Genomic DNA, 14,668 nt, shown 5'->3' with positions numbered 1-14,668 from the left:
TTAAGTCTCCTTTCCAGTCAGTTTCTGATTCTCTTTTAAAGCAAAGACAACTTATTTGAATGGCGTTCAGAACGATGTTTGGATGCGTTCAAGCAGCCCCCGTGCGTTGTGCTGGTGGGCGTGCTGTGTAGCCAGCGGGGCCTGAAACTCTCTTCCTGTCTCCTGTGCTCCTGCCTGAGCGAGCCACCTGCTGTGCCGAGCCGGTGGCCGCACATGCGCTCTGCCTGGCCGGCTCCTGGGAACGCCGAGTTTTCTAAGCCTCTTTTGCGTGTGTTGCAGCTCGTTCCGATCCCTGTGGGAGGAGGACAGTAACAGAGTTTCTCAGAGAGGACGGTGACCTCAGTGTAAATGGGGAGTCGTGTAAGTATGGCCTTGTCTCCACCCTGCTCCTGGGTGATTCCCAGGTTGCACGCAGGCCCCTGACGCTGGGGCATCACTCGGTGAACTCACGCCTCCCTGGGTGGGGCAGCCAGAGCTGCTGCTTAATCCCCAACAATAGGAGCCAGTGCCACCAGGTTCATTTGCTTTGTCTTTTCTCCTTTTCATAATCGGGTGTCCTATTTTTTCAAACTGCCATTGTCATGCACAGTTTTCGAATGGACAAGGTTTGCATCTTAACTGCTTGTCACCACCGCCCGCAGGCGATGGCTGTCGGGGGACGGCACGGAGCACCTCGAAACGCGCACAGCGCCCTCCTGCCGTCCCGCTGGACAGAGGGCGGCAGGGACCGCGCGGCCCACCCTGCCTCGGGCAGGGTGTGTCTCTCTCCCATTTTTGTCATGTTCTCCACAAATGCCTGTTGTTCCTTGTCCACATTTGGAATTCAGGTGCCTATTAAAAAAGGACAGGATTTTAGTTAACTTTTGGTTTAAAGTATGGAGACTATCTCTGTTGCAAACTTATTTGTAAGTGTATTTAGTGTGAATTGAATGATGAAAGAACTTACTTGAGATTTAATTAAAAGTTTAGCTCAGCGATGGCTGTCTGCCCTTCCCTGGGCAGCAGAAAGATTTATAGAGTTAGGTGTCCGGTTTGTACCTGTAAGTTTCTTTGTTAAAGGGGCACCTTTTAAGGGGAGCCTTAAAAAAAAAAAAAAAAAAGGCTGAGCTTCAAAACTAGTTGTCAACTGTTAATTAATAAACATAAAACAGTTGACTTTCAAAACCTTCTTAAGCCATATTTCTTTGCATATCAGCCATGTCGGAATTACTAATAGTTTCAGGAGTCAGCACACTCATGCTAACAGGAGTGGATAACTCAGTAATTACTTTTAAAAACGAAGCAGAGTGGCTTGCTCAGCGGGTCGTGCGTGATGTGCACTGTGTGTGCCTGCTTCTCGCGCCCCGTGGCCGCTGCCTTCGAGAGCCCTCCCGCTGGGCAGCCTTGGCCCATTGGTGTCCCCCTGGTCCTGAGCGGTCCTGTCTCAGCTGAGTGTGCTCACTGGTGTCTGCAGGTTTTACGTACCTCTCTCCCTGAATCCGCGGACACTGCCGCCAGCCTGTGGGCAGCCGCCCGGCCCTGCCGTGGCGCCCGTTGGCATCTGTGGGCAAGAGGAAAGGAGTGTTCCCACAGCAGCTCGTCTGAGTTTGTGTCAGTGTCTTGTTCGGATGCTTTGCGTTTGTGTTTCTGAAGAAGGGAGTCGATTCCTCAGGAGAATTGGGGAAAAGTCAGACTAGCAGGTGTGTCCTGCGTGTGGTCGCTGTGAGGAACTGCTGCTCTGGGTCTCGTGTGTGAGTGCCCCGCACGCATCTGTCCGCACAGGTCACGTCTCGGAGCGGGCGCTGCGGAGGACCGGAGCTGCAGCGTGGTCTGTGTCGCAGGCCGTGTGGTCGGCCCTCTGGTTGGCCGCCGCGGCTCCAGGTGGTTATGCTGGCTTTGTGCTCACCTCTCCCAGGCTGGGCCGCTAACACCGCAGCGAATGACTCCCCTAACCAGAGGCCATCCCACGCATGGCCCATGCTTGCTCCTCCTTGGAGCGCTTCCCCTGGGCTCGGTGCATGGGCTGTCCCCAGTGCCCGGCGCTCTGAGGGTTTGGCGCCTGGCTGGGCCATAACTGAGATGCATGCTGTGTCCCCTCCCAGTCATGTCTGGTGTGCTGACGCGCACTCTGTGTGGCTGTAGCCTGTGCTGTCTTATGTTGGAGCATGTGGATTCCTGCTGTGCTGACCAGCACCCCTTAACATACCTGCTCTTGAACTGCAACCCCTCAACTTCCCAAACGTCTGTCTGTCAATTTCCCGGTGCTCCCAGCTTGGCCGTCACCAAAGTGGTTCGCTTAGGAGCCTGGCTTTCCTGAGAACGCTCCAGGGACTGTCTGGTGTTTTCCTCTTTCAGGGAAGGCAGCCTCTGGCATCTTCTGGTGGCTGGGGAGTGGCTGGTACCAGTTCGTGACTTTGATTTCTTGGCTGAACGTGTTTCTTCTAACAAGGTAAAGAACTGACGTTACAACTGCTTTGTGTTTTAAAGAACTGATTTTGTGCCCTAGCCAGTTTGGCTCAGTGGATGGGACTTCAGCCTGTGGACTGAAGGGTCCTGGGTTCGATTCTGGTCAAGGCTCCTCCCTGGCCTGGCCCCTGGTCAGGGTGCCTGCAGGAGGAAACCCATCAATGTGCTTCTCTCATGTGCATGTTTCTCTCTGTCTTCCCCTCTCTCTTCTCTCCCTAAAAGATCAATGAAAAAAATATCCTTGGGTGAGGATTAACAAAAAATGAACTGATTTTCTGCTAACCGTAGGACATCATTTGATTTATTGTTTTATAATGATTTAGTTTATTTTTATAGTCTTGTAGAATGATATGTTAATGCCCTGCATTCACGTGTCATGTTTTATGAAATGCTTTCATGTTCTCATGGGAGAGTGTGGCACATGGGAGAGGAGGCCCTGCTGGTGCTGAGGCAGCTTCCACGGCCCAGGCTACCTCGGGGCCCATGAGTGAGGCCCCCCGTGCTCCCAGCGTGACCTGTGTGTGCTTGTTGACATGGGCCCAGGCCACCCCTTAGAGGCAGGGCTCCTGCCATGCAGACACACCTGGTGGGGAAACTGCACTTCTAACCTGTGGGCTCCTCTCATGGACCCGGGGGCAGAAGGGGAGGTGTCACCTGGAGAGGTGAAGTGAATGGGGACCCCTGCCTTGTGCTCCTCACAGCAAATGTTGTCCTATTCCTAGGTGCCTTCGGAATGTTTGCAAGTTTCTCATTGTGCTCGTTCCACTACTCCTCTTCCTCGGTGAGTAAGATGTGACTGCGTTCCCTGGGAGGGCCGCTGCGTACCACCCGGAGGTGCTCGGTGCGCCTCGTGGGAGGCGGTGTGCCCGTGCCGACCGTGACCGCGTGGTTTTCTCCTTCGAGGTGCCGGCCTTTCCTCACGAGGCCAGGACGGCTTCCTCTCCCTCCTGCCTGTGTTCAACTGGACACACATCCTCAGAGCACAGAGGGTGGACGACCCCAAAGACATGTTCACACCTGATACTTCTCACCTGAGCCAGCCTCCGGAGGTAACCTGGCATTGCAGGGGCAGGGTGCCGTTTTAGGAAATGCTTTTTAAATGCTCTGCAATAGTACAAGTAATGCACCTGTAAAGTCGCCTCCTAGTTCAATTAATTTCATTGAAGAATAATAGTGCTTATTCCTTTGGGAAATGTAGAAAGTACAGAGAAGAAAATGAAAGTCACCACTAGCTTGCCATGTAAGGAAATTCACCAATGGGCATTTTTGCATATTTTCCTTTCATGTATTTGTGTGCACTATAGTTAACATTTTGCCCTAATATTCTGTCTTGTAGTTTTTTGGGGGGCTTGTTTAAGATTTTTTATTGATTTTTAGAGAGGGAGGGTGGGAAACATCAATGTGGGAGTGACACATCAGTGGGCTGTCTCCCGCCCACCCTCCGCCTCGGCCGTGAATGAGGTGGCGACACCGTGGTGCACAGAACAGCCACAGCCACAGCCACAGCGGCCATGGCTCTGCTTTGTAGCTTGGACTTGCCCTGGTGCCCATTTAATGGCTCCCTCGAGTTGCTGTGAAAGGTCTCCTTCCCGTTTTAGGGTGCTGCGGAGGCGTCTCCCTGGCGTTGGATGAGTGAGGTGGAGAGGCAGGTGACCTCGCTGTCCGGACAGTGCCAGAGCCGTGACGAGAAGCTGCGAGAACTGACGGCTTCGCTCCAGAAGCTGCAAGTGCGGGTGGACCAGATGGACGACGGGGGTGCCGGGGTGTCATCCCTGGTGACGAGCGTGGTGGGGCAGCACTTGAAGGACCTGGCAGCCGGCGGACTGCTGGGCTCCCAGGTAAGGCTGGGAGGCCCTCGCCGTGTCTTCTCCGGGACCAAGGTCAGGAGGACACAGCCGTGGGACCTGGGCCTCTCTCCATTCCGGACCTTAGAAAACCAGCATCATGGTGAGGGGTGGGCTGACAGTTCTTTGCTTGAGAATGCCAAGTAAATTGGACATGCAGGTAGCTGCTCGTGGCTCCGCGTGGACAGCAGCTGCTCTGCCTTGCTGCGCGGCAGGGCGAGCGTGGTGTCCCACCCACAGCCTGGATCCCGGGCAAGCCCCCGAGTGCTCTCCCGGCACAGACGCTGGTAACAGGGAGCTCCCAAGCACGAAGGGGTCCGCAGTGCATACGGTTCATTTGAGTTCTCCTTTGAAGAAAAAAGTGACATTTAGAAAAAGAAGAATCCGTTTCTCTGTGTTGAGGTTCTAAGTTTGGTTGGCTCAGTAAGCTTGGCCCACGTTTCCTGAGCGCTGTGGCCATGGGGACCCCAGCAGGACCCCAGTTTGTCTGCGGCAGGCAGCCACGTGGGTGTCGTTTCTCCTGAGCTGCTGGCACGGTCCCGGTCTGACGTGGCAGTGGAGACGAGAGCCTGGTGGGTGATGAGCCCTGTCAGTGCTCTGCCACACTGACCAGACGTGCTCCACACTGGGGTGTTCTGTGTCGGGTAACTTGCCTGGTTTATCTGACGCTTCCTCTCTCTGCCATTTGTCCTCTCATTTTTCTCCAAGGCCGACTCGGGGACCTTCCACCACCAGCAGGAATCGCGCATCTCAGACTTGGAGGCTCTTCTGGGGAAGCTGGCGGGAAAGTTGGAGGTATTCCTTCTCGTCACCGTGGCCTCGGCACCGTGCTCTCCTGCGTGAATGCCCACGAGGGTTGGTGCTGGCCCGCCAGCCTTGAAAGCCCTTTCCAGTGTCGGCTGCTGTCCTCGGTGGATGTGCAGAAGGCCTCTGCAGGCCAGCGTTTCCCTGGGAGGTCTCGTGTGTGGCCGTGCTGCTTCACGAGCATGTCCAGCTCAGGGTCCGAGGTGTCTTTCAAGGGGAGTCCTGCGCCCAAGAATTAGCCAGGGCAGGGCTGCGGACGCCAGGGGCCGGCTGAGTCTGTACCTCCTGCTTGTCACAGCCACCTCCAGGGGCACCTGTGTGCAGACGAGAAGTCAGTTTCTGGAGGGAAAGTCTGTGTCTCAGATGCTGACAGAGGCAGAGGACGGAGGCCAGGCGCTGAGCTGGCACGGAGCAGGGCACAGCAGGAGGCTGTTGGCTGACCCAGCTCCAGGCAGGGCACAGCCACCACCGAGTCAGAATGGTGAGGCCAGTCCAGCAGGTGGGAGAAGGCCTAGTTCTGAGGCAGGGCTCACCTGTCTCCTGGGCCTGAGGTTGCGAGAAGGCCTGTCCGCCTGGCACAGAGCCCGTTCGTGCGCTTTGAGTGGACCCTGCCACTGTCCTTCGGGTGGCGTGTGTGCTCCTGTCCTGTGCTGCCATGGAGGTGACCGCCAGGGTCCTGGGCTGGTCCGGAGTCGCGGATGTGGGACAGGCACCTGTTGCTCCTGTGGGACTGCTCCTCTCTCTGTGTCTGAAAAGCATACTCTTCCCTCCAGCCAGCAGCCTGGGCTAGGCTGTGGGGGAGGAACCCAGGCAGGCGAGGTTATGCACTACCTTGGTGTGTATAGTCAACCACGTGGTAGCTTCATGAAAAGCCAGCATGGCATCGTGAAAACAGTGGTTTCTCCTGCTTTCTAGGCCATCCAGAAGGAACTGGAGCAGACCAAGCGGAGGACAGAGAGGTAGGAGGCTCAGGTGCTCCCTGTTCGGCATGTCGAGGGGCTGCCACCTGGGGTGGCAAGCTCTGGAGGGGATGCAGAGCTATGTGTCTTGCTGGGAGGGGCCTGTGGGTCGGCTGCTCTCCTCACAGCACCCCAAGGGCAGGCCACCCCTTGCTTTGACTGGGAGTGCTTGGAGGGCTGCCCTCGGGAGCAGATAAGCCCAGGCTCATGTCACAGTGGGGGACCTCGAGCTCTCTGGCCTGTGGGCATCGACGCTCAGCCCTTGTCCTGTGGCAGAGCCTGCGTGGGAGACAGGCCTGCACCCCGCTGCTCAGTGATTCCTGAGGCTCAGCGGGGGACCTTGTCCCCTCTGGCTGCTGTGTCTGGCTGTGTGTGTGTGTGTGTGTGTGTGTGTGTGTGTGTCTGTCTGGCCGGCCTCATCAGCACACGAGGGGCAGGTGCACCCTTGGGCGAGGGGGGTCCTCAGGGACCCAACCTGAGTGTGTGAAGCTCCTGTGCATGAGGCACAGGCTTATGTCACCCACACTGCCTGGTGCTGTGCTTCTCCGAGCTCACTAAGCATGTCCTCCCCCCACCCCGGCCGCAGCTCGCCCGGGCAGGAGCAGCACCTGCCGTCGGCGGTGGCGCAGCTGGAGCGCGACCTGGAGCACCTGAGGTCGGACATGGCGGCCTGGCAGCCTCTGAGGAGCAGTTGTGAGGAGGCCCACACGGTCCTCGGAAAGGTAAGCCTCCTCCACCCCACTTCTGGGGTCGGAGCGAGAGCGGCTGCTTCCGCGGCCGCCCGGGCGCCGTCCTGTGCACCAGTGTGCGGGGCAGGGACGCCTGTGGGCGTTTCTGGAAAGTGCGGTTCAGGGTGCTCTGTGCCCCTCGCCCAGGGGCCTCAGTGCTGGGTGGGTGAGGCTGGATGCAACAGCGCTTCCTCCTCCGCCTGAGGCACAGGCTCCACTGTGCTGTGCCCCTCCCACTCCTGTTCTCTGATCTCCTCCCTCTGTCTGAAGGGGCTCTTCCATTTAACTGAAGGGGGAATCGCCAGCCGGCGTGGCTCAGTGGTTCAGTGTGGCCTATGAACAGGAGTTCAGGGTTTGATTTCCGCTCAGGGCACATGCCCAGGTTGGGGGCTTGATCCCCAGTTGGGGCATGCAGGAGGCAGCCGATCAGTGATTCTCACTCATCCTTGATGTTTCTATATCTCTTTCTCTCTCTCTCTCTCCATCTCTCCATCTCTGAAGTCAATAAAAACATATTAAGGTGGGGTGGGGTGTGTGGCATTTCCATGATGGACGTGGAGAGCTGGGGGACACTGCCATTGCATCTAAGGTGAGGGGCATCCGGAGCCGCCGTGCTTTCTCATCTGTGTCCTCTTTTTTTTCTTTTTTTTGGGGGGAGGAAGATTTATTTTGATTTATGATAAAGGGATAGGAGTGAGTTGCTATCCATGCTACAGAAGCATGGCTTGTGTTGGTTCCAGAGGTGGAGGTGGGATATTCTTCTTCTTAGGAGTAGAGCTTGTTCATCTGTGTCCCCTTGATTTTATAAGGTTGATGCCCAAGTCCAAGAGACGGTCAGACTCCTGCTTTCCGGCGACCAGCAGGACGGCTCCCTGGACTGGCTGCTGCAGAAGCTGTCTGCGCAGTTTGTCAGCAAGGGCGACCTGCAGGCTCTGCTGCGAGAGCTGGAGCTGCAGATACTGAAGAACATCACCCACCACATTTCTGTGACAAGGCAGGAGCCAACCTCTGAAGCCATCATGGCCGCGGTGACCTCGGAGGGGACTTCCGGGATCACAGAAGCGGTAGGTGGAGAGGGAGGGAACTGACACTGTGGTGAGGGTGCTGAGGGCCGGTCCTGAACAGCGGGACCGGCAGTGAAGGTGGGTGCTCAGCCAGGGAGGTGCAGAGGTCGTGGGCGGCCAGGTGGCGCTGCTGCTGGGGAGGACTACTCTGCCAGCCTCTGCCCCACACCTGAGGTCGTGTCTCCATCACACAGAACCAGGCCGCAGTGCCTGCTCTGAACCTGCACGGCCACCACTCTGTGCACCAGGGGCTGGGGCGGGAGGAGCGGCCCTGCCCGGGTGCAGGCTGCAGTTTGGATTTCCCAAACATCCCCATGCCTGTCATCCGCAACACAGCTACTGACAGTGCTCTCCTGAACTCGGGCCTCCACGCCTGCCGCTAACACGTAGCCTTGTCTCCCCTCCCCCGGGCCGGGTCCCGCCTGTGCTGCCTCCCCAGCAAGCTCGCATCATCGTGAACAACGCGCTCAAGCTGTATTCCCAGGACAAGACCGGCATGGTGGACTTCGCCCTGGAGTCTGGCGGTGAGTCACTGCTGACTGCCAGAGGCCTGCTGGCAGGTGCAGCCGTAAGGCCGCCCCTCTCCGACCAGCCCCGGGACTCCCTCGGGCTTTCAGGCCGGCTCTCCCCGCGCACGGCGCCATGTGAGGCGGTCAGCTAAACCTCATTTGGGGGGCTTTTCTGTGGCTCTAGGGCTCCTCCAGCTGTCAGGGTCCCCCACAGCGGTTGGTTGGTTGCTGTGGTCTTGAGTGTTGTGCAGTGTGTGTCAGCGTTGCAGGTGGTACTGTTTGTGTTGAGTGTCCTTGCTTGATAGGTTTTATTTTTTTCTGAGAGAGGGGAAGGAAGAAAGAGAACATCCATGTGAGAGAGAAACCTCAGTTGGTTGCCTCCCGCAAGCACCCAAACGGGATGGAAGCCGCTCTGGCCAGGGTGCTTTTTTTACGAGTTGCAGGCCCAGCAGGAGGACACTCACTGCGTGTGCCCCGCCTTTGTGGTGTTCGCCGAGGTGCCTGCATGGGGGTCAGTCACAGGCCGCAGGCAGTGTCTTCCTGCATCTCCAGGAGGCTGTGTGCGCGTGTGGGTGCGGGCTCCTTCTGGAACTTGGCAAGGCTCCCTCCAGTGTCTGCCTCCTGCCGGACCACAGTCCCCAGGCCAGGTCCGCAGCCATAGGCCTGCAGCAAACTGGGGACAGGCGGGGCTAGCCCCTCAGGCAGTGAGCAAAGCGTGGGCTGTTTGGGCTCCGGACCAAGATCGCAGGCCAGTGTACTGAGAAAGCAGACTGTGGCTCAGGGAAGAGCTGAGGCCACGTACATGTCTTTGCCACCTGACCTCTGTGACATTGGGTCAAACACGGAGGTTTCTGTGAAGAAATCGGGGATGCTCGCAGGACATGAGAGAGACTGAGTGACTTCACGTCTGGTCGGTGGGGAGGTTTTCCGCCTCCGTTTTACAGAGCGTCTCAGGCTTCTGAACGTGTCACATTGGGGATTACAGGTTTTCCTGAGAAAGCAGGTTCTTAATGCGCTGGCGTGTGTGGAAGGGTTGGAGTCTCAGAGGCAGTGGTGATCTTACGCACTCGCCGCCTGTTTATTTATTTTTAAAAAAAATATATTTTATTGAGTTTTTACAGAGAGGAAGAGAGAGGGATAGAAAGCTAGAAACATCGATGAGGGAGAAACATCGATCAGCTGCCTCTTGCACACCCCCTACTGGGGATGTGCCAGCAACCAAGGTACATGCCCCTGACCGGAATCAAACCCGGAACCTTTCAGTCCGCAGGTTGACACTCTATCCACTGAGCCATCTGCTTAGTTTGCCTCATCCCGCAGTATAGGAAGGAGGGGGCTGACCCCCCTACTCCCAGCAGCTGGCTGTGGGCCTATTAAGTCAACCCTCTAACCTAGGGTGTCGAACTCAATCAGAGAAGGCCAAAATCTAAAATCCAGCCTAAATCGCGGGCCGAATGGTTTACTGAACAGTCATAAACTGTCATTGTGATGGAAACGCAGCGGAGTGCAGTGATGACAGTGCGGTGCGGGCCACATTGCAAGGCCTGGCGGGACGGATTTGGCCCGAGGGCCTTGTGTTTGACACATGTGCAACCCTCACGGGCCAGCTGACAGTGGGCCTGATTGGATTCTTTATTACTCACTTAAAGACACGAGCAGCCTGGCTGGTGTGATACAATTGGTTGGAGTGTCGTCCTGCGCACTGAAAGATTGTGGGTTTGATTCCTAGTCAGGGCCCATGCCTAGGTTGTGGATTCGATCCCTGATTGGGGTTAGGGTGGGTACAGGAGGCAACCAACCCGCATTTCTCAGATTGATGTTTCTCTCCTTCTTCCCCTTCCTCTCTCTAAAGACAATAGAAACATATCCTTGTGTGAGGGTTTTAAAAAAAACCATGAACAAAAGTTTATTCAGAGTAGCTGTCCCAGGAGGTGCAGGCGGGCGGGGAGCAGCCATGTTGAAGGGTCTCCCGTGTTGGCCGGTGCACACTGTGTAGCTGAAAGCAGGCGACTCCTGGCACTGGACTTGGACCAGTGGGGCTGAGGGGGTGCTGACCTGGAGTACCCAGGCCAGCTCCCCCTGCGGGCTGGCAGGCTCAGACCCTGACACCAGCCGCTGCTTCCAGGGGGCAGCATCCTGAGCACGCGCTGCTCGGAGACGCACGAGACCAAGACGGCACTCATCAGCCTGTTCGGCATCCCGCTGTGGTACTTCTCCCAGTCGCCCCGCGTCGTGATCCAGGTGAGGAGCTCTGCCCGGCCCTGCCCAGCGCCATGTGCTGGCGGCTGGCATCCTCGGGCCCTTCGTGACCAACTCTGTGATGTGTTTTAGCTTTTTGTGAAGGGGTAGGGAACCTACAGGAGTGTGTGCCCTCGTCTGTGTTCACTCAGTGAGTCTTCACACGGCAGACAGCACCCCCTGCCCCTCTTGCCCCCTCGCCCCACGGTTGGCTTGTCTGAGGGGTGAGCTGTAGGGCCCACAGTGCGAGTCAGCCACGCCTGCTCACGCCTGATTCCAAGCTGTGTGCCTTCTCGGGCCTCCCTCTGGCACTGGTCGCAGGTCCCAAGGCTGCATGACGAAGAGTGTGAAGCATCAGTACATTTGTTCGGCCTCGGGACTAAACTGCTGCTTTATGTTATAAGGTTTTTGGAAGAAATTTTAAATTATTTTTTAACATGAAACATTCACATGGTAGCAACCTTTCACTTACAAACCACACGCTCAGCCTGAAAGAGCTCAGGAAGGAGCTGAGTGGGAAGTGAGTGCTGTCCATGGGCAGTGCTGGCCCAGGCCCTACCCTGGCACTCGCCTGTCCTAGGTGCCGCTGGTCTCTGACCTGCGTGATGCTGGCTCCTCGGTCCCCAGCACTCGCCAGGCCCTGATCCACAGGGTCGCTCACCCGTGTAGCTCAGCTCCGGTCTCAGGTGCACGGTCTGCCCTGTTGGCCTGGGTCCCAGCATGTCCCCTGGAGGTCAGGAGGCAGCTGTCCCCTGCATGATAGACGTGCAGGGCAAGAGTGAGCGTGCCTGACGGGGAGGAGAGGGTGCCGGCTGTGCTGAGGCAGCAGCCGTGGTGGCTGCTCGCAGGAAGGAGTATGTGCCTTCGTAGGGACAGCTGGCAGAGGAGGAGTTCCCTCCGACGGGCAGGGCAGCCCCGGGCTCAGGCCACACCTAGAAGCGCAGCCACGGCTCACTGAAGGCTGCCACACCAGGAACCTGCAGAAACCCACTGGGCACAGGGCACCGAGGGCTGCGGGGAGTCCGAGCGTGGTCTTGGCGTGGCCGCTCCTTCAGACGGCCACTTGTATTTAGGGCCCAGGCCCCTTCTCACAGGGCGAGCAGAGGGGCACAAAGAACCGAGAACGTGTATCTTTTCCTCTTGTCCCTCCCTCCCGCCTGGTCGGGGCCCCACCACAGAGCCGCCGGCACCCGGGCAGGGCCTCCTCGCCGTGGAAAGGACTCTTGCAGCCTCTGTCCTGGGTCGGGTCCTTTTGTGCCCTCGCCAGTGTCCCCGGGTGGAAGAGGGCATGCGGGTCAGAGGCCGCTGTGCCTGCTGGGCTTCCTGAGCTCGGCCAGCGTGCACACTGTGGGAGCGTGCGCGGCCCCCAGCTCGGCACGGGCGGCCCGCTCGGGATGCTGGGAGCCTGCTCGGTGAGCCCGGGCCACCTGCCGCCCGGGCGTGGTCCGTCCTGCGGGAGCTGGGCCTCTTGTGGCTGGGGACACTGACACCCTGTGGCCTAGGGGTGCCTCTCACCCATTTTCCCTGCGGTTCTGGCACGTGAGCTCCGGAGAACTCACTCACCTGTGGGAGGCAGTCACTTCCCAGGTTGTCTTTGATTTGGCTTATGGTGACCTTTTACCACGCAAAATGCTTTTCCTTCTAGTTCAGTGGCACCATCTTTTCTCTTACCGCTCTGTTTTACCAATGGCAACACGCTTGCCGACTGTTAAGTGTTAGTGTGTTGCCTTTCCCCAGCCTGACATCTATCCCGGGAACTGCTGGGCGTTCAAAGGCTCCCAGGGCTACCTGGTGGTGCGGCTGTCGATGGAGATCCACCCGACCAGCTTCACGCTGGAGCACATACCAAAGACGCTGTCGCCCACGGGCAACATCGCCAGCGCCCCCAAGAACTTCTCCGTCTACGTGAGTGTGCTTGCCCCGGGGGCCCGGCGGTGCCCTCCTCCCTGCCCACTTTCCTCTGGAGCGTTACAGGCAGCATGGGCCCAGAGGGACGGTCAAGTCTCAGTGATGGAGGAACACCCCCCTCACGGGCGAGGAGTTGCGAAAGCCCTGAACGAAATGCCCGGGCGACAGCCTCACGAGGCCCTGGTGTCCGCAGTGACGGAGACAGTTCCCCTGCTCCTGCTGGAGAGATGCCGTCTGCCGGTGTCATTGCCGTGGTCCGGTGACCATCTGGTTTTGCTTTCAGGGACTAGAAAATGAGTATCAAGAGGAAGGGCAGCTGCTGGGACAGTTCATGTTCGACCAAGAGGGCGAGTCGCTCCAGACCTTCCCTGTCCCGGTGAGCACTTGCCACGCACACTGGTCCCTGCCCCTGGCCCCAGTCAGCAGGCCCCACTGCCATGAGCAAGCTGCCGGAGGGTGTGGCTCAGCCTCATGTGACGGGAGCGGGGCTCCTCCTCCCGAATGAGCCTCTGCAGTGCATGCTTTGCTCCTGTCGACATGTCCTGCACAGAAGTCAAGTCTGTGCTCAGGCGGATTCTCAGCCCCTGAGCTGTGCCTGTGACCGGGCCCAGGCCCGTGCCCAGCCTGGCCCCTCTCTCTCAGGAGCCTGGGGGGATGTGCTTGGGCTCGGAAGGGTTCATGTGAAGTAAGTGTGAATTTTTTTTTCTCTTCTTCGATTTCAGAAAAGACCTGAAAGAGCTTTCCAAATAGTGGAACTTCAGATTTTTTCTAACTGGGGCCATCCTGAATACACATGTCTCTATCGGTTCCGAGTTCACGGAGTCCCTGTCAAGTAGACACGCTCCTCACTGCTGCTGTACATTCTGTACATACGGGGCAGCCCGAGACACGGGCCTTCCCTTCGTGGACAAGGGCGTGGAACATGGGATGTCCCCTGTTAAATAAATGCTGCTGACTGCCAGCAGGACACGGGAATTAGCAATGAATGTGTGCGCCCCTTGCTGTTCTGTCTGTGGGAGGCTGCCTGTTGAGGGCTTGGGTTTACGGAGACCTGTTGGCCACGGTGGATCTCGGAAATGCATTTGAATGTATGGCTCACAAAGACACTTTGTTTGGGGGATTTGTTTTTAAACATAAAGCTGTTTATATTCATTATTTTCTTGACATCGGGAACAAAGCAAGTGACATTAAAAGGTTTGATGAGTTCTTGAAGCTTCTACACATAGCCGATCACTGGCCTTTCCAAAGAACTCTGGGGCAGCTGCCTATTTTCTCTCCAGCTCACAGTTCTTTCAGGGGAAAATCAGTGTCACCAAACTGAGTCCAAACTCCTTTCCTTCAGGGTGGGTGGTGCTTTATTCATGTCACCAGGTGGGAGGTGGTGAAAGGTGTTTTTCTGTTTCGCTTGCTGCACTGAGAAAGGTTCTCCAAGTCAGAGCCTGGAGTGTGAGGACCCAGCAGGAACACAGGAGGGTCACCCCGCCTGGCTAACGTCGGTCTGTCCGTCCAGGTGTAACACACACAAGTGTAGGCTCAGGCTCCCGCTTTCAGCACGAACAGGAACAACGACCTCCAGTCCAATCTGCAAAAGCAAACACTAACATGCTCCCCCACCCAGAGGCCGTGTTTCTTCCCCTGGTGGTGTCGGAGGCGGTCCAGCGTGGCCAGTGCTAGAGCCACCACATCCTGCACTGCCCTCCCAGCAGCACTTTCACTGGCTCGGGTGGCACGCCTTTTCTTAAGCTGTCGTGGCCATTCTCCTCCCATTCCTGGGAGACCCATTTTGGTCATAATTAGTATTTAACACTGAGGCTATTTAACACAGACTATTTAACGTTGAGCAGACTTTATACATGAGATATCCACAAGGCACTTAAGATGTTACTGATGTTTTAAAGTTAAGTTTTACTGGGTTAAGACAGCTTCTTGGTATACCATAAATGTATTTTCAAAGAAGGTAAAATGATGGTGCTGACAGGTTTTCTGGAGTTTTATGTATATTGCGCAATAGTCCTCAAATACACAAAAACTAGGTAGCTTTTCTTTTTCTCTTAGAATTGGGGCTGTTGCCTATGCAGTTAAGTTGGGTAAAATGTATACAGATGTTTCCTATATTACAGGATAAATATGAGTCAGAATTTCTTATATAAAACTAAATTTGGGAGTTGG

The 14,668-nt window shown here is 56.8% G+C and overlaps 1 protein-coding gene across 16 annotated transcripts in view; it reads left to right on the top strand.

Moving 5' to 3' along the window:
* The window catches only part of SUN1 (Sad1 and UNC84 domain containing 1), a 36,357-nt gene extending 22,560 nt beyond the window's left edge, over positions 1-13,797 (top strand). For 4 of the 16 annotated variants that reach the window (XM_045579755.1, XM_045579754.1, XM_036432597.2 and 1 more), the window contains 15 exons: positions 280-360; positions 1,762-1,860; positions 2,335-2,428; positions 3,168-3,226; positions 3,349-3,494; positions 4,044-4,283; positions 4,998-5,084; positions 6,009-6,052; positions 6,639-6,774; positions 7,590-7,844; positions 8,284-8,368; positions 10,479-10,594; positions 12,329-12,496; positions 12,783-12,875; positions 13,222-13,797. In XM_045579755.1, coding sequence (XP_045435711.1) covers positions 280-360; positions 1,762-1,860; positions 2,335-2,428; positions 3,168-3,226; positions 3,349-3,494; positions 4,044-4,283; positions 4,998-5,084; positions 6,009-6,052; positions 6,639-6,774; positions 7,590-7,844; positions 8,284-8,368; positions 10,479-10,594; positions 12,329-12,496; positions 12,783-12,875; positions 13,222-13,335 — 1,817 coding nt within the window. In that variant the 3' untranslated portion in view covers positions 13,336-13,797. The remainder of the gene's footprint in view (positions 1-279; positions 361-1,761; positions 1,861-2,334; positions 2,429-3,167; positions 3,227-3,348; positions 3,495-4,043; positions 4,284-4,997; positions 5,085-6,008; positions 6,053-6,638; positions 6,775-7,589; positions 7,845-8,283; positions 8,369-10,478; positions 10,595-12,328; positions 12,497-12,782; positions 12,876-13,221) is intronic. The other 12 variants (XM_036432601.2, XM_036432600.2, XM_036432596.2 and 9 more) reach the window with 6 other exon arrangements.
* The last annotated feature ends 871 nt before the right edge of the window (positions 13,798-14,668 follow it).

Source organism: Pipistrellus kuhlii, unplaced genomic scaffold (genome assembly GCF_014108245.1).
Source record: "Pipistrellus kuhlii isolate mPipKuh1 unplaced genomic scaffold, mPipKuh1.p scaffold_m20_p_113, whole genome shotgun sequence".
In the NCBI taxonomy this organism is placed as follows: domain Eukaryota; kingdom Metazoa; phylum Chordata; class Mammalia; order Chiroptera; family Vespertilionidae; genus Pipistrellus; species Pipistrellus kuhlii.
The sequence above is the reverse complement of the archived record's forward strand: the minus strand, read 5'-3'. Positions and strand labels throughout refer to the sequence as shown.